Genomic DNA, 20881 nt, shown 5'->3' on the forward strand with positions numbered 1-20881 from the left:
GGTTTCAAAGTGCTGGGTTAGGAGTAGGCACCAAACATTTAGGGAAAATAGGTAGCGATGTAGACGTTAGCCTCACCTCGCATAAAGAGAAGGTGAAAATAGCAAAACATCATTTTGTTTTTATTGTGAACAATGTATAAATAGATTCTAGTAGTGAGTAATTAGACATCCACTCATAAAGGTTACTAACTAAAGTAAAAAAATAAATAAAAAAAACACTGACACATACTGACTTCTTGAACCTGAGAGCAGGCAAGTTGTGCAGACATTATGTACAAGTGCAGGTGTTATAAAAGGATATTCTTTAAAGTACAAATATTCTAAACAGGGAATATTATTGTATTTTCTATGTCAATCAATGATTGTGCATGAATGACTCATGTTTATCAATGTATTGCGTCTCTATTTTTAACGAGCAGCATTTTAGAAACAGGAAGCCGTTTCAGCACTAAAATATTTCATATTTACTTTAGATTGGAGGATAAGCCAATCTAAACTCTACCAAACGGTACGTGAAAAAAAAAAGGCTATTTTAATTGTGCCCGTATCTGTTATCCCGTCTGTACAGGAAACCGTTTACTGTGCAGTTTACCTACAAGTGTATTCACCTCTGTGTCTTTTGTTATGGACGCACAAATCCAACATGGATTCGCGGTTCCTTTTCACAACAGCACTGCTCGAATTTCTGTGGGATTTATGGAAAAAAAAACAGCTGAGGTGAAGTCAACAAGCAGCAAATTACTTTAGTCTAATCCATTCAATTTTTCCTAACTGCAAATCCTGCTGGCTGTGTGAGCTTGGCTCCAAGAAAATGTATAACACAGATTAAACTCATGTGTCCACAGTAAGACAAATACTGTATCACATCTTTTCACCGAGGTTGTGCAAAAGGAGCCTTCTGGTTTTAGTGCCATCAATTATGTCATCAATTGTTTCCCTTCAGCTGTATATAATGTACAATATATCTGTTAAAGACAACCTGTGGGGTTACACGTTGCTACACAGAGGCGGTTTTATTCATCACTGTTTATTTGAGGAAGAAAGTGCACCGTGAAACAAAGACAGTATGAACATTCTTTGCTTGGAACAGGTGGGAAAGGCTGCTAATAAGGTTAGCTCTAAGCAGAGCACTGTAGTTTCTGATTATCAGAAAATAAGTAGTATTCTAATAAGCAAACCTGAAGCTTAACATGCTTGCGTGTGGGAAACATCGAGGGTTTTAAGAGCGACACGTTAAACCTGCAAAACAGACAGGTGGGGTAGGTATGTATGTTAAAATGGTGAATCAGCTTCTGTGATCTTCAGTGGGGTCGTGCGCAGGTCTCTGCTGCTTACAGAGGCTGCTCAGAGAAAGCAGTGTAACTCTTCACACGTGCAAAGAAGAAGGGTGAGTACATCCTGTCCAAGTCGAACGTCGTGATGACGGTTTCTCCACTCAGCCTACAAACAGAAACAATGGCAATTTTAAAACGACAACATTGCTTTTTCCCGCCCCGCAGTTCTTCTTTGCACTGTCGAGTCTTACTTGTAAGTGATGTGGCAGGAGTGGTGGATCCACACGAGCTTACTGGAACTCTGACGCCCCCTGGGTGACAGATGCAGTCCCACATGGAAGCTGTGCTCAGCCTCTGGAGCTGGGTTCCGCCTGCAGAACCGATTCCTTTGAAACTCGGTCGCTTTCTGTCAACAAGCAATGCGGTTTAAAAGCTGAGCCCGAACCTCACTGGTCACCTAGAACATTTATGGGAAATTTCTCGGAGGAACTTGAGTTACTCTGACCTCCTCCTTTTTCTTGCAGACAACAGCAAAAACTTTGGTTTGATTGTCCGTCTCTTGTGACAGACGGAAATGACCGAGCAGAACAGAATCCAATCTGTGAAATAAAGAAAATGAAGCTATTACAAGAAGCGCTGGCTGTTATCATGGGAAACTGTCGTTGATGTTGTAACATCTGGTCTATCGGAGTTTGCTGAAGACAGAAGTGTACCTGGTATTCCATGTGCGCAGGCGGGGAATAACAGACAAAGGGTCCTCAGGGGTGGTAAGCATGATAACGTGGCCATCAGGGAAGAACCGGAGGTACCTGTGACAACAATTACAACACTTAGCTCATGTCACTGTACAACTCAAAATAAAACAATATGCAATCAAAGCTCCAAGAAATCAAATACAATGTTTGAAAGCTCGTATGTGATCTGTCTCACACTTAACATAACCTTATTTTAAACATCAGCAGAGCTGATGCAGAATGGTGTGCAGTGTCTGATCGAGCCCCTGGTGCTCACAGGAAATCTGTAAATATGCTCAAACAAACAGCCCTCTGCTCGCTGTTTCACTCAGACTTTAAAGGCAGACTTTTACCTGTAGTACTCGACGTGGTGCCAAGCCCTGTAGAATCCATCCAGCGATTCTTCTCCTTGACGAATGTATGATGTCTTGCTGATGTAAACACCTGTAAAAAGATATTCTACCATGAATGGAATGACAAATTGCCTTCACTGGATGTACTGCATAATAACTCATTCATCTTACTCTGGCAGCAGCCCTCATAAACTTTAAATAGTCCTTTGTTATTTATTATTGCGAGTATTTCGCCTGTTCTGCAACCGACACTTTAAGACATTTGGCTTTAGAACTGGTGGTTTTTTATGTACGTCTTACCCTTCAAACTTGGATCTAAAAAACAAAGCACCGATAGATGATTGGAAAGCCTGATCTAAATACCAGAATGCAAGTACAGTTCATTAAAAAAAGAGAGCCACTTTTAAAGAAAAGTTCAATTTCATAAAAACAAGTGGTGTTTCAGCATTTTCCAACCAAGCATAAGCTCAGCGGAATCCTATTTTGCAAGCGGAAACATTTTCACATGTCTACAACGGTTGATTGAAATTCTCCAGCATCCCCTTTGCACAGCAGGAGGCAACAGTGTGCCGCTTGTTAGGGGCTCTTGTACGCCAAAAACCAGAGGCGACAGAAGGGAACCCTGCTGTGTCTAATCATGTCGCCATCAAAAAATAGCCCACTGCAAAGGCAAAATCCTACTGCCAACTGGGTCCAATGATCAATGCCTGCTCATAAAGGACAAACTTTGCACAGCAGAAGGGAGCAGTCAACTAAACATTATTGAATAGGGTAAAAATGTCAATAAAGCAAAGTTGTTTTTTTTTTTTCTTTTTATAAAGGCAGGTCAATGCAAGTTTAGTTTTTCAGGATCCAACATAGTTTTAGCTCAGTTAAGTGTGTTTTAATCAGAGCAATCCCACTCACTAATCAAACTGATGGGCTAAAAATAAACGATGTATATGACAAAATACTTAATTACCATCAAATCGGACACGCGGCCTCTGCAGAAACATCTCCCTCCAGGACTTGAAGGGCAAAAGTTTGGTGCAGTTCCGTCCCCACACTCTTAAACACGCTAAACGCCAAATCTCTGGGTCCCTGACAGAAAATAAAAGAAAGATAAAACAAGAGGAGTTACTGCAAAAATCCCACACACACTAAATTGTAATTTCCTTATGTGCTGAGCAGGGAAACGTAGGATCTGCACCTTGCACAGATGTAAAAGCCACGGCACACCAAGGAGAGCTGCTCCAGGGCTCGCATATCAAGATCGCTCGACACAACCCAGCGAAAAATGTACATCAGGATTTCCCGCGGCAAGGCTGCAGTAAAACTTTGAGAATAAATACAAAATCCCCCAAGCACACACACCGAAGATAACTTCAGTCAAGTCTACAGCCTTGTTACCCGAAATGTGAATCTGAGTCATTTCAAGTTCGGGAGTGCTGATCTTTGGAAAGGAGCTCTCCAGAGTGAGCTGCTGCTCAAAGTAGGCAAGCAGATCCTCGATCTCACCGTCAGCATCACCGTCCTCCAAGCTACAAAAATCAAACACACCTCATTCAGTTTATAAAGTTGGTACACAACAGGGTTTTCACCAGCAACAACTTATGGAAAAACACGAGTTTGCGATTGGTTCAAAATGCATTTTAATCTGGATCTTGGTCAATACCTGCGTGTGACTCTCAAACCTTTCAGTTAAAGGAAGACCTGTTTATGTGCTGGCTAGTTTCACTAATCAACGCAGAACTTCTGAGCAACTCAAGCAGCTCTCCCAACTCAAAAACAAACAAAACACACGACTTACTAGTTTCCTCCAACTCGGTCTGAATCAGGAGGCCGGCTGTAGTTGATTCTAAATTCAATGTCAGGAACCAGCTGCATAGCCATGCGATAGAACTTGATAGCTGCAAGTAAAAACATAAAAATAAAAAGATTTATTAGCAGTGCAGTCCCTGGTTTGGATTCTCATAGAAACATTACGGATCTATATGGGTTGAAATCAAACAAGCTCAGTTACTGACACATTTATATCTTACATGACATCATTTCATCATTGGAAAAGGTGCTGATGGACTGATGCATTTTCCACCAGATTATTCTCTGAATTAAACACGCTTTCTGGGTGGTCCCCTCGGAATGAGACTTTTTTCATTATTCATCATTCTATCCCGTCTCTGGTGATCTTGATCGTCTTATATGCTGCGTACTTACCCTCATAGACAGCTCCATTCTGCTCCTCCTGAACAGCTCTCAGGAACAGCTCCGCCGCCTAAAGGAAGGCAACTCACATCAGTCACTCTGCCCACATTTACAATAAGCACTAAACCTTTGGAGAAGTAACAACGCAGCTTACTTTTTCCTCCCGAGCAGTTTCTTGAGTCCTCTTCAAACCTTTGGCCCGCAGCAGTCGGTCACTCATTCCACTTGCACCAGAACTCGGTTTGAGTTCAGACATCCACTGAGCTCTGAACGCATTGAGCGCCAGCTGCAATGGATTTATACATTACTCCAGTGAACAGCAGGGTTTTTCAATCATCTACTTAGCAGATGAACTAAAGAATATTTATTATAGCACACAAAGTTTCTTTAAGTACTTCAACAACATTTAAAATCTTGCGACGCTTCACAATTCCTGATGCCAAAGGCTAAACATACATTTGGACTTGAAGGTGTGAGCCCGTAGCGATTTAAAACGAGTTTGAAAATCATACAATTTACATGCATTCATATCCTGACACACGCCATCTTTGTTATGTAGTAATGACAGATCCCACTTGTGCAGACTACGCGTATGCATTCTGGTGAGAGAAACTCAGGGTGTCGGGACAGAAAATGCCCGTCAGGCGATAAACGTGTAGTCATAGCAAGAGTTTATCGCCTAGTCTAAGAGTCTTCTAATAAGAACAAAGTAGTAAGACCAACATTAAGTGACACTATAACCAGATTAAGTAACTTTCCTTTAGAATTCACTGAGCGGAACTGACTGACTTTTAAACTTGATAAAGCACCCAAGAATCAGCGTTTAGAAGATATAATTGAGCCACACCCGAAGAGCTCCCACACTTAAGCTCGACTGTTTACTTAATTACAACTTTAAATATAGCTCCGCTGAGCTAAATCAGCCTCTCTCTCAGGAGCTCCTCTGGTGTCAGGACAACAGAGGTCGAAATGGATTCACATCTACTTCAGTCCGGCGATCACAGACTCTGCATAAGCGCAGTGTTTATTCATTCAAAGACTCTGTTTAACTCATGAACGCTTCTCCAACTGATACGTTGAAAGCCCACCAGTTGGAAAGGAAAATACCAATCAGTTTTCTCACCTGAAGGTTTGGGTCATCCGAACTCTTGTTTTCATCCTCCAACGTACCTCCAATATCTGCATTTTCGTTATCCTGTGCAAGAAAAGCAGTAAGCATCAATAAGCCTGCGTGTGGCAGTCTGGGTTTGGTAACATATATGTAAATTAATATCAGTGCACACTTTGACCTATAAGTGACAAGTTGTATTGTTTTGAGCAAATATAGTTTTTGGAGTTCTTCTTTTCAGCATCAAGAGACGTCTTGCAGCCCCAGTAGAATCTCCACTAAACCAATAACAGAGTACTTAAAGCGCATTGAACACATTCGCTGAAGATGGATCAAGTTTGAAGCCAGTTTGAGGAAGCCACATGTGTCCCTCTTTGGTAATGTGTCACGCTTTTTTTGGGGGGGGGGTCTCATTTCCGGCTCGGGTGTTTATTTTTAACTAACGCGCACAGGACCGCCACAGGTCTCCAGCTAACAAAGAACTCAGGTGTTTGGTTCGGCGCATGTGAAGAATGCAAATCATTTAACACTTCCTTTAATTGCACGACTTATAATAAAATAGTGATAATTCTAGTTTTTAGAAATAAAAATACTAAATCTGGCTGTGTGCAATAAAGACAAGAGTGTATGCATTATGTATTCATTTATTCGAAAGAAAGAAAATCTACCCTAACATTAGACTTGACCCCAGCAAAAATCAATAACAACCGTAACTGAGAAAACTCGCTACTCAGGTAAACGCATTATGTCAACAGAATGTAGCTTAGTACTAGGTAATGCTAACATTACTTGAACGTACGGTAAACGAAATAAAGATTTCACAGTCTCAGATAGGCAACTTGTTTCAGTAACTTGCAGCTAACTTGTGGTTTCAACCGCTTGTTGACTAGCTGACCCGAGCTGGGACTCGTAAACAGGGCCAGGTAACCTTAGCTGGGTTAGCTAGCGAGCTGGCTAACGCGTTTCTCCCGGAATAAGAGAAAAAGCACACGATAACCCACCATGACAACCTCGCACAGTAGGTCTTATTTTCTCTTCACAATCGCTCAACGATGCCGTTTAAAGTTCACGGTCGGAGAAACGGACGACACTACGGACATATTTACGAGCTCGCAGGAACGCAGCCATAACGCTGCGCAGTCGGAGCTCCGGTGACACAGGAAGTAAGGAAGTGTGGTGAAGAGCGCGTAAGGTGCCCAGCGTCTCTGCATAAGTGAGCTTCACCGACTTTTATTACTCTTTATGGTCACACAATTAGTTAAATATGCGTTTTATTAAAAAAAAAAAAAAAAGTATGACCACTTTCCCAAATGTGAAATTTAAAGAACACTCCTCATGTTTTGATGGATAAACATTTTCTTGATAAACTAATATAAATAAAAAAATATAAAAAATAGATAAATGTGTTATTGATTGAATACAAATACGTGTTTTATTATTATTTTCATTGTTAATAAATATCAAGGAATATTTCTTTGGAGGCTATAGTTTGGTGTTAAGAACATCCAGAAGTTTTTTTAAAAATTGTTTTTATCTATCTCTCTATATTACTCTCAACATGTGGAGAGTAATGATACCAATTACATTACAAAAACATGATTAAACTATTTTCTGTGAAACAAAACCAGAAAATGTGAATCAAATTCTTAAAGATCTGCTGCATTATTCCTGTCATAAATGGTAGTAAGGGGTGTAGAAGTTGAGGTACAGTTAACAGCAGGTGTAACTACTGATTCAGTCTGTAATTTTAATGAATCACCTTGCTGTTTTTAACATTGTGTGGAATGTCCATTAGGGCCCCCATAGCTGACCATCCAAAGGCTACGCTAATTCCCCTGATAAGTAACAGACAAAGGAGAAAAGCGGCAGAAACTCAAGTGAAGTCAGCTTATTCATAAAGCACACACAGAAAAAATTGACTAGCATATCTGAACATCAAAAATAGTGATGTTGTCTCTGAGCTATTCGAGAAGCTGGACCGAGTATGTTGCTGGCCCTGTTGTTTTGGTTCTAATCTAAAAAAAAAAAAGATACTGTACTATTAGTCACCAGTAAAGCACTGAACTCAGATTATGAGCTCTTGTGATAAAGGGTTACACCGAATGTTTAACCTTTGATATTCTGTTAACTAGATGTTTACATGACATTATTACGTTGGTATCACAGATAGGACTCTGCTGGCCTTAATTACTCATTCAGATCTTTAGGAATTCCATTTCTAATTACATAGTCTGATGAAATGACCTGTCATACCTGCTCTACATTTATATATCATTAGGTTATTATATATTAATCAAATTAAGAATGAAGTTAGCACTTCCTCTTCAACAGTTGGTTCATGTTATATTGGGATAATCTGCTGTTTTTGATAACAATGGGTTTGTTAATCCCCAAATCAATAGTCAGCTACAGTGTGGAAGATTACTGATCGAACTCCCTGAAGAGCTGATAACGTACCCAGTTTATGCAACGTGCAAATGTCTCAAACTCTCTTGTTTAGAAAATCACAATGGCAGAAGGGCACACAACAGGTTGGCGAGCAAGTAGCAGCAAATTTGGCTGCAGACCAGTTGTGCAAGTCCTGTTGGTCTAAATTCATAGCTTGTTTACCAAAGTCAGTAAACCATCTGGAAACCTGTTTGTATTCATGAAAATGCACACCAAAATCTGCACTTACAGAAAAGAATATTTGGGTTTATTGATACCTTACAAGCATACTACTTAACTACAATTGAGTCAAGAATATTGTGCTTTTTAGGAACGGCTGCCAGGTACACGTGCAACCCCCATTCCAAAAAAAAGCTGAGATGCTTTGTAAAATGTGAATAAAAACAGAATGCAGTGATTTACAAATCTCATAAACCCATATTCTATTAACAAGAGAACATAAGAGGCAGATTAAATGTTGAAAGTGAGAGATTTTGCTGTTTCATGACGTGGTGCTATAAAGCAATGCTGTTTTCTTCATCTTTGATTTAGGACTCCCCAGTTTCATTATTTTTTCAATCAGTATTGGCCAAGCTGAGCTGTTGGGTCTATTCGCTGCTCCGGTCTAATGGCTTCCCAACTTCGCCTTTACCTCTAAGAAATCCTCCCACATTACTGAATATTAAACTACTAACCCTAACCCTATTTTAAAAGCTATTTTAAAAAGAAGTAACAAGCAGAAAAGGCTATCGTCCTCCCACCTAAAAAATAGTAAATTGCCCGAAAAGAGCAGTCAGCTATGTCTACAGAAACACTCAAATTCTTGCATCCCTTAAAGTATTTTGATAGTTTAATAAAACTCGAAGGATAACAGGTGTCATTTTATGAAAGACAATATTATGGATTTTTTTGCACTTAGTAAAAATATAAATCCATATAGTCTATGGGAGCAGTAATGCATGAGTTAATTTTGCCACTCTCCAGCACAGAACTTGCCTCACTGTTGTGTGCATGTGTTTGTTTGTTTTTATTATGAACCATCTGCTTGTTTGGGCAGCTTGTGTTAACGCTGAGGGTAATGTATTGAACCAAAGAGGAATGCAAAGCAAGAAAATGAACTGCAGCTCTGTTTCGCCTTTGCTCTGCGACGATTTTTTTTCTCGTATTCATTCTCATCACGCGTGGTATTCGTTACGGATTACTTTTGTCACACTATATGTATTCAGAATTATTTATAGCTATGACTTTATACGCAATTAGTGTGTGAAACATCGTCGTTTTGCTTCCATCTTGAACTCGGTTAGTTTCAATCTCTCGTCGCCAGAAAACAAAAATTTAGAGGTCAAACTCCCCATCAAAAAAAGTTGAATAAACAGTAAAAAGATCGACTGCAGACACTGAAAACGTGCAGCAGCAATCCATAAAGCCACTGTCTGTAACACAACCGCCTGCTGTGATTTGTTTGTCACTAGTTGTATCTTTGCCGCCTGAGGAGAGCTGTGATTTGTTCCGAGGTAATCGCAAACCGGTGCTGTAACAACGCGAGATTTCGATGAGCTCTCTGACGATGGGGCCTCGCTAAAGATTTATTTACGTTGTGTAGTGTACTGGTTGCGGTTTTCTGTGTTATCGGTGATATTTAGGTGACTGCTGGCCCAAAGCCGTTACTTAAGCATCGAATACGAATGCTCGGCTATGTGCTGTTATCTTTTTGAAGCGGGGCGGGTGAGTATTTTCTGCTCTTCCTTTATTTGGAGTCAGTTTTGAGACCCTACAGTCCCGTAAGCCCCCTGTTGTCTCTGCATCGCTGTAATGTTCTGCCAGCAGCTGGGCCACCATCAGCACCGTGCTACAAACAGCGTCGTTTCGCCCACCACTACTATCAGTAAGCGGAACAAATAGCTGGTTAAAGTTTAAACTCTAACACACAGAGCAGGTTGTAGAAACAGACCCCGTGAAGCTGAACTAACACCACTGTCAATTAAGTTCACGTAATGTGCGAGTAATTAACGTGATGAAAGCTCGCGCGTTAGCTTTTTCTATGAACAGTTGATGCAAATTAAACTACGAACACAATGATACATTACCTGTTACCAAGCAGAACAAAAAGCAATAATAACAATAGCACGGGATAACAATAATAATAACAATAATAGCACGGGAATAGTATGTTTATTGCCCCCCAACGTATTGTAGAGGGTAGTTAGTAGATTGTTAGCTAGCCAATGTGGAACATAAGGTTTTTTTCTTTAACATTAACGTCAGTTTCCACCCGCAGCTATAAAAACACCCGAGGCATGTTATTTGCGAAGCTAATTCAGGTTCGTTTGACTTGTGTTACGAATTAATTGACCTCAATTAAATTGTAATAAAAAGTTAAAAGCAAAAAAAGAACCCCTTCTACTTCTGTCGCCATTAAAAAGTTCAGCGTGAACGTGTTTACCTTTCGCAAAACTTTGTTTCTTGACTGCCATCATTAGCAATGTTGAATGCGCGCCAAATGGATTCGTTTTCAGCCAGAAAATAAAGCGATAACGCAACATTTTAGGTGGGAACAGCTCAAGTCATTGAGTTAACATGGAAAGTCTTAGCAGCTCTTTGTGTCAAAGATCCACCATTCAGTGAGGTCATATAACAAGCACAGCACATCTTTTAATGGAGGAGGACTTTAAATTTCTATGCCATGAACACTGTTAAAGTGCTGTGAAGAAATGCCAAATATTTGTCTTGGGTGACCGATAGTGTCTGCATCAGTTGCTTCCAACACAAGTTTTCATGCTTTGAATGTCCCACACTGCAGCACTTCATCCAGCTGCATAACTGATATTATTTTTTGTCGCCCATCCTTCAAATTCTCAGCTCCGAGGAGGCAAGTCCATGGCACAATGAGTCCTCCAGCGCTTCCCACGGTCTTCTGCTGTCGTCATAGGAAACACATCAGTTTCCCACCTAATTGTTACCTTCCTACGCGGGCTGACATGGCAGGACAGGCATAATGAATAGATACACCACCATCAGACAGCTCGGGGATGGCACCTACGGCTCGGTCATCCTTGGCCGCAGTCTGGAGTCAGGAGAACTAGTTGCCATAAAGAAGTAAGTATCCATTTTTGTCTTTTTAATCTAGCAGATAAAGACACTGTGATGCTTTTAGGCATCGTTTTCAAAATCAGTCATCAGAAATGATATTTTTCAGAATGAAACGAAAGTTCTACTCCTGGGAGGAATGCATGAACCTTCGAGAAGTCAAGGTGAGTTTACTTTTACTAACCTGCTTACACCTATTTGAATAGGACAGGTGTGAAAGAAAAACTCTGCCTCAAAGTAACATGAACACAGGAAGTGAGCCATTTAGAGTCGCTGTTATTTTTCTGACTTTGGCGTTAACAATGGAAGTAGACTATTGGATTTATCCATCAAACTGGTGTTGAAAGGTAAATGCCTGTATTGGCTGTTCAGTCTTGTTACAGATTCACGGCTGCATTCTTCAGTTCAGTGCAACACCAGAGAAGTTTGTGAATCCTAAACCTATGTGCTCCTGCATTGTTTACTGCTTGCTGTTTTTGTTGTTGTTGTCGTTGTTGTTGTTGTTCTACTGCCCCTATCTGTGCTGGCGGGCTGTCTTCTGACGCAGATGTGGACTGTAAATCTTAGCCAGCAGTTGGAAGTCTGCAGTGTGTTTGTGTGCTGTTTTGTTGCTGCTGGTTCTTTATATTGTTGTTGTGGATAAAAACCTTAAGGCTTACAAGCAGGGAGCGTTTTCACAGGCTGTCATTTAGACCGATGGCTTGGCTTTATTGCTGGTGCTATCTCGGCTAATGTCTGGTGGCCACCATACCTAAGCTGGGAAGTGCCTTAAAGGGATAGTTCGCCTCTTTTGACATGAAGCTGTATGACATCCGATATTGGCAATATCGTTTATGAACATTGACTTACCCCCCGCTGCGTCCTGTGAGCCGAGTTCCAGGCGAGTTTTGGCGCTAACGAAGGTAGTCCGGCTAGTTGGCTGGGGCTAAACAAATAAAGCGCCTTGCTTCTCAAAACAATATGCGTTCAAAAGAGTAATACATTTGCATCACAAAATCGTTTTGCATGAAAAAGTCAGACCTCGGATCGCTTGGCGCTATTTTTACCTCCCTTCATATCAATGCGTCCAGCCACCTAGCGATAGCCGCACCTGTTACGGTGTTTGCTGCTCGGAAGCAGGGGACTGCTCGGTCTGCACTTCGGTCTGCATAGTTTACACAGCCCGTAGTGATACATGCAAATGTATTACTCTTTTGAACGCATATTGTTTTGAGAAGCAAGACGCTTTATTTGTTTAGCCCCAGCCAACTAGCCGGACTATCTTCGTCAGCGCCAAAACTCGCCTGGAACTCGGCTCACAGGACGCAGCGGGGGGCAAGTCAATGTTCATAAATGATATTGCTAATATGGGATGTCATACAGCTTCATGTCAAAAGAGGCGAACTATCCCTTTAACCCTAAGTTCCTTGTAATGGCCAGTAGGGGGCGTTACTGATTGAAAATAAGTGTGATCAAAGAGAGAACACTACTTCGTGTTTGATTTCTTGCCTCTGGAGCACCCAAAGAAGATATCTACAAAGACTTTTGCAGTACAAGTGGGGAAAAAAACATACAGATGGTTCAGTAATTAAAAGATAGGATTTTAGGAATGAAATATATCATGGAATATTTAATATTACACATCCTCTCATAGTATTTTGATGTTTCCGTGCCCCTCTCTGTCTCAGTTTGGGTTGTTTGGGTCTCAGAACGCCTATGACCAGCCTGATCGTTTGCTGATGATCATGTGATGTTGTACTTTGTGGTCAAGCTGTCGAGTAATTCAAAATTTTCTGTTGTTTCTTTTCACATCAGTCCAATATGTTACTGTCTAAATTCCCTCACACCAACTCTAAGAGCAGAAGGTGATTCTTGTGTGTTGTTGGTTTTGAGTTCCTGGCCTACACAACCCCCTCCCCCTTTTTTCTAGAGCTTACCGCAGCAAACCATGTGTAGCACACGCTGGTCCTCAATGTCCTGCTGAGTAGATGACAATTACAGCATGTCACCACTAAATATACGTCCCATTATAGCTTCTCCCCCTTACTAAAACAAAGCATGGTTAAACCTGTGTCCTCCCAGTGCATGGGAATAGTGTATATTTCTCCACCCTGCTTTCTAGTTATTCTACATTTCTTTTCCTTTTCAGATCTTAAGCATAAATCCCACCTTTGCAGCTCTTCCCCTCCAACTACATTATGTTCTTAGACTACCCACATTTGAAAGGGGAAAAAAAGCCTTTAGGGTGTGCTTCTGAATGTGCTGCAGTGACCCGTGGGTTTTGTCCAGCATGGTTACATCTATTATTTCTTGCTTTGTTTTGCGTTGACACGTGTCTTACAATATCTGTTCATTCTTGCAGTCCCTAAAGAAGCTCAACCACGCTAATGTGATCAAACTCAAGGAGGTGATTCGAGAAAATGATCACTTGTACTTTATATTTGAGTACATGAAGGAAAATTTATATCAGCTAATGAAAGATAGGTGCGTATCGTTGTTACTTTTGTCCTCATTTTCTTCTTCACATTTTAAAGTGCATTTGAAGTCTCCTGGCTAATTTTTCGATTTCATCTCTTGCTGCAGGACGCGTTTGTTCCCTGAATCGGCTGTGAGGAACATAATGTTTCAGATACTGCAGGGACTCGCCTTCATTCATAAACACGGTAGGTCTGGATTACAACCACGGGGGGCCCGTTCACATGTGGAACAAAAGACGTATGATTTGATTGGTTCTGATTGTCATTCTCTGTGTCTGTGTTAGGTTTTTTTCACAGGGATATGAAGCCCGAGAACCTTCTGTGCATGGGCCCAGAGCTGGTGAAAATAGCCGACTTTGGGCTCGCTCGTGAGATCAGATCTCGACCGCCGTACACAGACTACGTGTCGACAAGATGGTGAGTTTGTTTTTTAAACATAATGTAAACACGCTAGGCTTTAAATGCAAGACATGTTGAAGTTCTATTGCTTTCTCTCTCTTTTTTTTGGACTAGGTACAGAGCTCCAGAGGTGCTCCTCAGATCCACGTCCTACAGTTCACCGATAGACCAGTGGGCGGTTGGCTGCATTATGGCTGAGCTTTACACTCTCAGGCCTCTTTTCCCAGGATCCAGTGAGGTAGACACCATCTTTAAGATTTGCCAAGTCTTGGGAACACCAAAGAAGGTAACGTCATCAACAAGGATCAGATTTAAATGTGCATATTTGCACTGCAATGCAGCCCTATTGGAAGGCGTGATGTGTTCCTTAATATCAATAAACGTACACATTATAAGCAATCTTGCAACAATCCAATGTAAAGAGATCTTTTTTTTTTTTTTTTGGACACGTTTTTCTCCATATGTTAAAGATCCCACTGACAGCTATTCTTCGTCTAACAGTGCATTTAATTAGAAATTACATATTAGACATGTAACCCATAAACACCACCATTATGGGGATTTCATGGTGTGTAAGATGGACTGTGTCTTCTGCCTCTAGACTGATTGGCCGGAGAGCTACCAGTTGGCGAGTGCTATGAATTTCCGTTGGCCTCAGTGTGTTCCCAGTAATCTGAAGACACTGATCCCAAATGCCAGTCCTGAGGCCATCCATCTGATGACAGACTTGCTTCAGTGGGATCCAAAGAAGAGACCAGCTTCTGCCCAGGTAGCATCTGTCCTCATCTTCTAATAATCCCTCATAGCTCAGCAAACAGGATGGGAGCTCATGTGTTTTTCCCTATATTTGTGTATTTTTCAGGCTCTCAGGTACTCGTACTTCCATGTGGGTCAGGCTTTGGGCACTCCTCAGCAGATCCTGGAGCAGGGCAGACCTCAGCCAGGCCTTGTGCACCTGCAGGCTCCTTTACAGTCACAACAGACACTGCAGCAGCAGCAACAGCAGCAACAGCAGCAGCAACAGCAGCAGCAGCAGCAGCAGCAGCAGCAGCAGCAGCAGCAGCAGCAGCAGCAGCAGGAGCAGTCTCTGCTCTTGAAGCCTACCCCCCCCTCCCAGCCTCCACCTCATAATCAACACTGCTCCCCCTCCAGACCTCTCCAGCAGATCCAGCCCTCCCCGATATCAGCCGCTGCCCAGGCTGCAGCGTACCACCGGCACACAGAGCTGATGCGGGAGCAGCAGCAGCCGAAGCACATCCTGAAGCAAGAACACGCGGAGAGCCACCTTCCTTACATTGTTGACAAAAGTCTCCAGAGCAAGGTGAGTCCCTGCATCAGGAAACATGGTGTGTGGGGTTTACACTACATCCGATGGTCTTATTAGGTACTCCAACAGATTTTCCCGCCACTTCCTGTTATGTTTAAAAGTTAAACGGGACCACGAGAGAGGCCGACTGTCAGTATATTCGATAACTTGTCTCCTTAAATGTATTCCTCACGTGTGGTTGATGTTGGTGGTTTTTGTAGCAAACGCGGCAGGAGTCAGAAAATGCAAACCTGCTGAGCTATCAGTTGAAACCTAAAGGAGGAGGAGGGCGGCGCCGTTGGGGATACGGAACAGGGCACCTCAAAGGTGAAGACTGGGACGACGAAGAGACCGAGCTCTCCTCTATAAGTATTCTTGGAAAAAGTAACTTCCCCTCCCAGAAGTCGAGGCAGGGGGAGGACGTGCTGAGCAGGTGAGGCGATGATCTTGAAGTTCCATCTGCACTGAAGTGATTTGCAAGCAAAGTGGGCAGCGAGCCAGCACTCCGCACTGATTTGATACATGAACATCAAGTTAACTAAAAGCTGGTTATTCAGACAACCTCGCTCTTCTGCCTTACAGGTATGGCAATGTTCTGGATTTCAGTCGACCCAGTGGAAAAGAAGATGCACCTTTAAACCTAAACAAGACTGCAGCCTATCAAGAGCCATTAAGAACTGCCTCTGCCAAACAGCATTACCTGAGGCAGTCCAGATATTTACCTGGTAATAAAATCTGTATTTTTTCATCTGCTAGTAGGACTAATGGATGTTGTTTTGTTAATGCTACTCTCTTTATCCAACTTGCTGTTATTGTCACCTCTCTTATTCTCATACGTTTTACTGCAGACGGTACAGTGTATGATGATCACTTACTGTCTCATTCAGGCATCAGCACAAAGAAGAATGTCGCCATCAATGCCAGTAAAGACTTCACTGAAAGCCATCTTTGGGGCGGCAGTAGTATTCCATATGGGGGGACGCTGCCCAGCAGAGGAGCTCACGGTAACATCATTGTAATCTCTGCTCATCCGCTCATCGTGATGCTGTCAACAAAGTGCAATGAATGGGTTTGTTTTTGCTTTAATTATCAGGTACAAATACAATCCCAGGTGGATACATGCCATCATTTTACAAGAAAGACAGTTGCTCTGCCGGTCACAGAGGGCGTCAGGGTGTTTCGGTGGAAACAACGGCATCAAGTGAGCACAGACGCAGAGCTTTCTTTAATATCTGCCGAGTAATAGAAGCTTTCACACAATGCCTCCAAGATAAGAAAAAACGCCAGACAAACCTGTTGTTTACTGTGTATTTACTGCCATTTTAGATTATGCAACATGGCGGTCTGGTCGGAGTCAGATGAACGCCTCCACCAGCATGCCGATATCCAACAAGAGCACCCCTGGTCTGCTGCCTCGCCCACCGCTACAGACGGTTCACGGGCGAACAGACTGGTCTGCCAAATACGAACACCGTTAGTGGCTTGCCTGGAACTCCGATCTGTTGCCTAAGAACTCTTTAACCTCCAAAGAGTAGGCTTAGCTGTTTTATAATCGAAATCTGTACATAAATCTTACACAGCAATACATTTTGTTTCTTTATGTGAACTATGAATGTTGTGTGATATTTAAATGTTTGGGTCAATGCAACCAGCCAAAGTGTGAGCCCAGATTTGCTTCTCTGTGTTTTATCGTGTCTTTCTGTAATATAACTGCTGTCGTGGAGAGGTTGCAACCTCCGTTTTGTTACACTGAATGCTGATCATATTCACGTGCATATTACAATATTAAGAAACCTTCACTGTGGTTGTTTTTTTCTGGCTGATTAGTTGCTCTGCTGCATCGTTTAAATCGATGTCCGTTTCAACAGAAAACACAACAACACACTCCGCTCCCTCTGAGCCAAACTGATTATTATATATATATTTTTTTTTTAAATTTTGAGCTACTTGACTAATTTGAATTTCCCCCATTGGGGGATGAATAAAGTATTTTTCTATTCTATTCTATTCTATTCTATTACTGAATGTTAGGTTATTGAAAGGAGCTCATTTGTAAGACTGGTGTGTTCTTGTCCTGCAGCTGCAACATTAGTAGGTGTGAATGTAACAAGAATACACATTTAAGATCAAAATACGGCCACAGTACCATGCGCAAACCGAGAGGAGTTTTAAGGAAATTTTATATTTTATAGTCATTCACAACATTGTCAATTGATAACTTTTCATTTGTGAAATAGCACCACCTAGAGAAAGGTTGGGCGAACAGGTGGTAGAGTTTACTCTCTTTTATTTTTAAATAAAAATCAGACTTTCATCGGTGGTAGAATTTACTCTCTTTTATTTTAAAATGAAAATATGATTATGCAGACTGATTACAATTACAGTCGTGTCATGGAGAGTGTGGTCACAATAGTACGACCACAACAACTGGAATGTTACAAAAACAGCAATACATGTTACGTACGTTTAATAAAGTAAACTTGAAATTATTTATTCTAATTAACATTAGACTTATAGACTCACTTGTGTTATTCAAACTTAGTTTCATTAAACTATTAAATTAATTATTATGTATTAAATACTATACTGTATACTTAAATACTATACTTAAGACAAAAAAAGGAAGGCAAACTGCCACGTGCAGTGCCGCATTTGGATGTGTCTGAAGCTTGGAGCTTGACTTCCCTACGTTTCTCCTATTGGCCTTGAGCTTGTTTGGAGGTTCTAGCAGGGGAGCACAGCTACTGGTATACCGATGGATGGTCGTCCGCCGGGGGAGGGGGACATCGTCCGCTGCCACCGAGCGCGGAGCTTCGGGAGGGACACACATGGACCGGTGAGGGAGGAAGGGGACACCCGCCTAGCCAGCCAGATCAGCCGAATCAACCCTAGCGATCAATGGGGTGACAGATGTCGCAGCCAGATCGCCCTCACATCCGAAATACTCTAAGCTCGTGCTAGCTATATATATGGCGAAGCACGCCAACTTACCTCTATCATGGTTTTGGAACATACCAATGGCATAATTTCTGGAATACTAAACAGAATGTGCTTATATTATTTGAAAAAATTGCACTACATGCACACTTTTTGTCAAATGAGTTAAGAAATAATCGTTTAAACAACTCACTTAATCGATTACCCATGATGCATTGTGCTAATATGTAAAGGAGCTATGTTTCCATTGGCCAGAAACTACCAATCACAGATTTCGGATGTTTCTCCCACCTTAAATAGCCCACCCCCAGCACTTTTCGCCAGTACGTCATTATATAAAGACCTAAACTTTTACCTTTGCCCCTAATCTCTAAAGCAGCAGCAGAGTGCCTTTTTTTTTTTTTATCCACGAGCGTCACTTTGTGTATTTTCACTGTTCGAATTGACTTTGACAGAATTCCAGCAGCAAAAGCAAAACAGCCATGTCTGGAAAAGTTATTCTGCATTATTTCAATGGGAGAGGGAAAATGGAGTCAATTCGCTGGCTTCTGACCGTCGCTGGGGTGGAGGTAAGCGAACACGACGCTTTCCTCAAGCTTTGCAGTCATTAAGCTCGACCTCAGGTGCTCACCGAATGACTTCTGAAATTTTAAATTCCCAGTTTGATGAGCAGTACATCACGACCAGAGAGCAGTATGAAAAACTCCTGAGTGGTAAGTTGGTGAGGTGACTTTCAGTAGGTGGATTTTTCTTTCTTTTTCTTTTTCTTTTTCTTTCTTACCAGGGGCGGATTGAGGAAGTATTTTTTTCCACCGGGACAATTTTTCCCTTGCCGGCCTCATAGCAAAACAAATTTGGTCAATTGTTTACCACCAGGTGGCAAAAGCACACGACTGTCTATAATAAACCTTGCTCTCCCGTGCACATTACAATGCTTCTGCTATTGAGGGCTTTGGACGCTATTTCCATTAATTGACTTTCTAGCAGCTGTGCTCGTGCTTACGTAACGGCATGACATGTCTTTCAAATGGAGAACTGGAGATTGAAACATTGAGTTGCAGCAATACATTTTCGTTCCATATGTAGCCCATTTAGATCAAAACAACTCTCCTGAAACCATTCAATATTCAAATAGCTCAATTCGGATATAACAAGTGAACATGCATTTTTGAAAAAAAATATTTGAAACCATTAGCCAGCATGAACCTTGCTTGCTTGCCTTCATCTGCAAGCCAATTTTCCTCCTCTGGTGACACAACGCTGTTTTTATTACTTTGCTTATTTGACTTTCTGGTTGTAGTGGCAATGCTAACATTATAGAGGAAATTGAACATAGCTAAAAAAAAAAAGAGGCTTTAAAAAAGAGCCTTATATAGTGAGACATTCTCACTGTACAAGGCTCTTTTTTTTTTGTTTTTTTTTCCGTCAAAAAAACCCCAAAAAACTGCTGTTGCAACACCTGTATATGTTGCAACAGCAGTTTTATGATTTAAAGTGAAACCTCTACGAGGTGATTTGATGCTTTGTTACTGGGAGTGGTTGCTGTTGTCTTTGCAGATGGATCCCTCATGTTTCAACAGGTTCCTATGGTGGAGATTGATGATATGAAACTCATTCAGACAAAAGCAATCTTCAAGTACATTGCAGAGAAGTACAATCTCCACGGAAAAGATCTTAAAGACCGTGTCATGTATGATCCACTCCAGTGATAACATATTAATGGCAGTATCTCTCACATCTCATCAATGTGTTGTAATCAACATTTGGTCACACTTCTCAGGATCGACATGTACTCAGAGGGACTGATGGATCACATGGAAATGATCATGAAGCTGCCTTTTGTCTCAGACCCAAAATCTCAACTAGACAGCATTCAGAGCAAAGCGAAAGAGCGCTACTTACCTGTGTTTGAAAAGGTATGGTGTGAAAACCTGTGAATTTCACAAAACTTAAGCCAGATTCTAAGCGTCTTTATTTCGTCTAAATTTCTTCAGGCGCTGGGGGCACCCGTTTACCTGGTGGGAGGCAAACTAAGCTGTGCAGATGTGCTGCTGCTGGAATGCACCCTGATGCTGGAGGAGAAGTTCCCTGCAATCCTGGCTGACTTTCCCAACATCAAAGTAAAAGAACACATCGCGTTTGACTTGGACGTACAATGAAACGAAAAAGGGAAAAAAAATTGCCTTTATTACATGCTGTGCTGCACTGTGTTTAAAGTCATTTTTCTGTGTTTGGGTCCAGTCTTTCCAGGGCAGGATGACCCAAATTCCTTCTATTGCCAAGTTTCTGCAGCCTGGCAGCAAGAGGAAGCCGCAGCCGGATGAAGTTTATTCGAAAACTGTCATGGAAGTGTTCAAATTCACGTTACCTCTTCCCTAAAGTCTCCAAACGGTCTGATACGTTCCTCAGCATGATTGCTGAGTCATTATGATTGATTTAGCATGAGAGGCATTTGTGTAATCTTTTATACCAGTGTAGGGTTGTTTTTTTTTAATGTGAACTAAATTCAAACTAAATAAATACTTAATTATCAGAGAGCATTTGACAAGTGGTCGTGTTTTTGTCTGTCAGTGGCCTTTACTACTTTAACCACCACAACATTCACACACAAAACAT

The 20881-nt window shown here is 41.6% G+C and overlaps 3 protein-coding genes across 6 annotated transcripts; 2 read left to right on the plus strand and 1 right to left on the minus strand.

Moving 5' to 3' along the window:
* Nucleotides 1-1011: 1011 nt before the first annotated feature.
* fbxo9 (F-box protein 9) lies at nt 1012-6812 on the minus strand. Its single transcript, XM_075478135.1, has 13 exons — nt 6655-6812; nt 5669-5740; nt 4700-4831; nt 4558-4615; nt 4151-4250; nt 3751-3881; nt 3551-3665; nt 3323-3441; nt 2362-2452; nt 1988-2083; nt 1780-1873; nt 1526-1680; nt 1012-1440 (listed from the first exon to the last, which is right to left on the minus strand). Exons 1-13 carry the CDS (start codon nt 6655-6657, stop codon nt 1332-1334), a joined length of 1275 nt encoding a protein of 424 aa, XP_075334250.1. The 5' UTR covers nt 6658-6812; the 3' UTR covers nt 1012-1331.
* A 2825-nt stretch (nt 6813-9637) lies between these two features.
* Nucleotides 9638-17127, plus strand: LOC142391945 (serine/threonine-protein kinase ICK-like). Of its 4 annotated transcripts, none has more exons than XM_075478142.1 (14): nt 9638-9805; nt 10940-11176; nt 11277-11331; nt 13509-13630; nt 13730-13809; nt 13908-14040; nt 14137-14308; nt 14624-14791; nt 14885-15343; nt 15550-15761; nt 15911-16053; nt 16216-16332; nt 16422-16529; nt 16655-17127. In XM_075478142.1, the coding sequence occupies exons 2-14, from the start codon at nt 11076-11078 to the stop codon at nt 16804-16806; spliced, it is 2022 nt and encodes a 673-aa protein (XP_075334257.1). In that variant the 5' UTR covers nt 9638-9805; nt 10940-11075; the 3' UTR covers nt 16807-17127. The 4 variants fall into 4 exon arrangements, with proteins under 4 accessions (XP_075334257.1, XP_075334262.1, XP_075334268.1 ...); XM_075478147.1 differs by lacking the exon at nt 9638-9805 and adding an exon at nt 9896-9965; XM_075478153.1 differs by lacking the exon at nt 9638-9805 and adding an exon at nt 12962-13011 and having other exon boundaries at nt 11143-11176.
* A 1448-nt stretch (nt 17128-18575) lies between these two features.
* LOC142391973 (glutathione S-transferase A4-like) lies at nt 18576-20805 on the plus strand. Its single transcript, XM_075478164.1, has 6 exons — nt 18576-18834; nt 18927-18978; nt 19823-19955; nt 20046-20181; nt 20260-20385; nt 20507-20805. The coding sequence occupies exons 1-6, from the start codon at nt 18748-18750 to the stop codon at nt 20642-20644; spliced, it is 672 nt and encodes a 223-aa protein (XP_075334279.1). The 5' UTR covers nt 18576-18747; the 3' UTR covers nt 20645-20805.
* The last annotated feature ends 76 nt before the right edge of the window (nt 20806-20881 follow it).

Source organism: Odontesthes bonariensis, chromosome 2 (assembly GCF_027942865.1).
Source record: "Odontesthes bonariensis isolate fOdoBon6 chromosome 2, fOdoBon6.hap1, whole genome shotgun sequence".
Lineage (NCBI taxonomy): Eukaryota > Metazoa > Chordata > Actinopteri > Atheriniformes > Atherinopsidae > Odontesthes > Odontesthes bonariensis.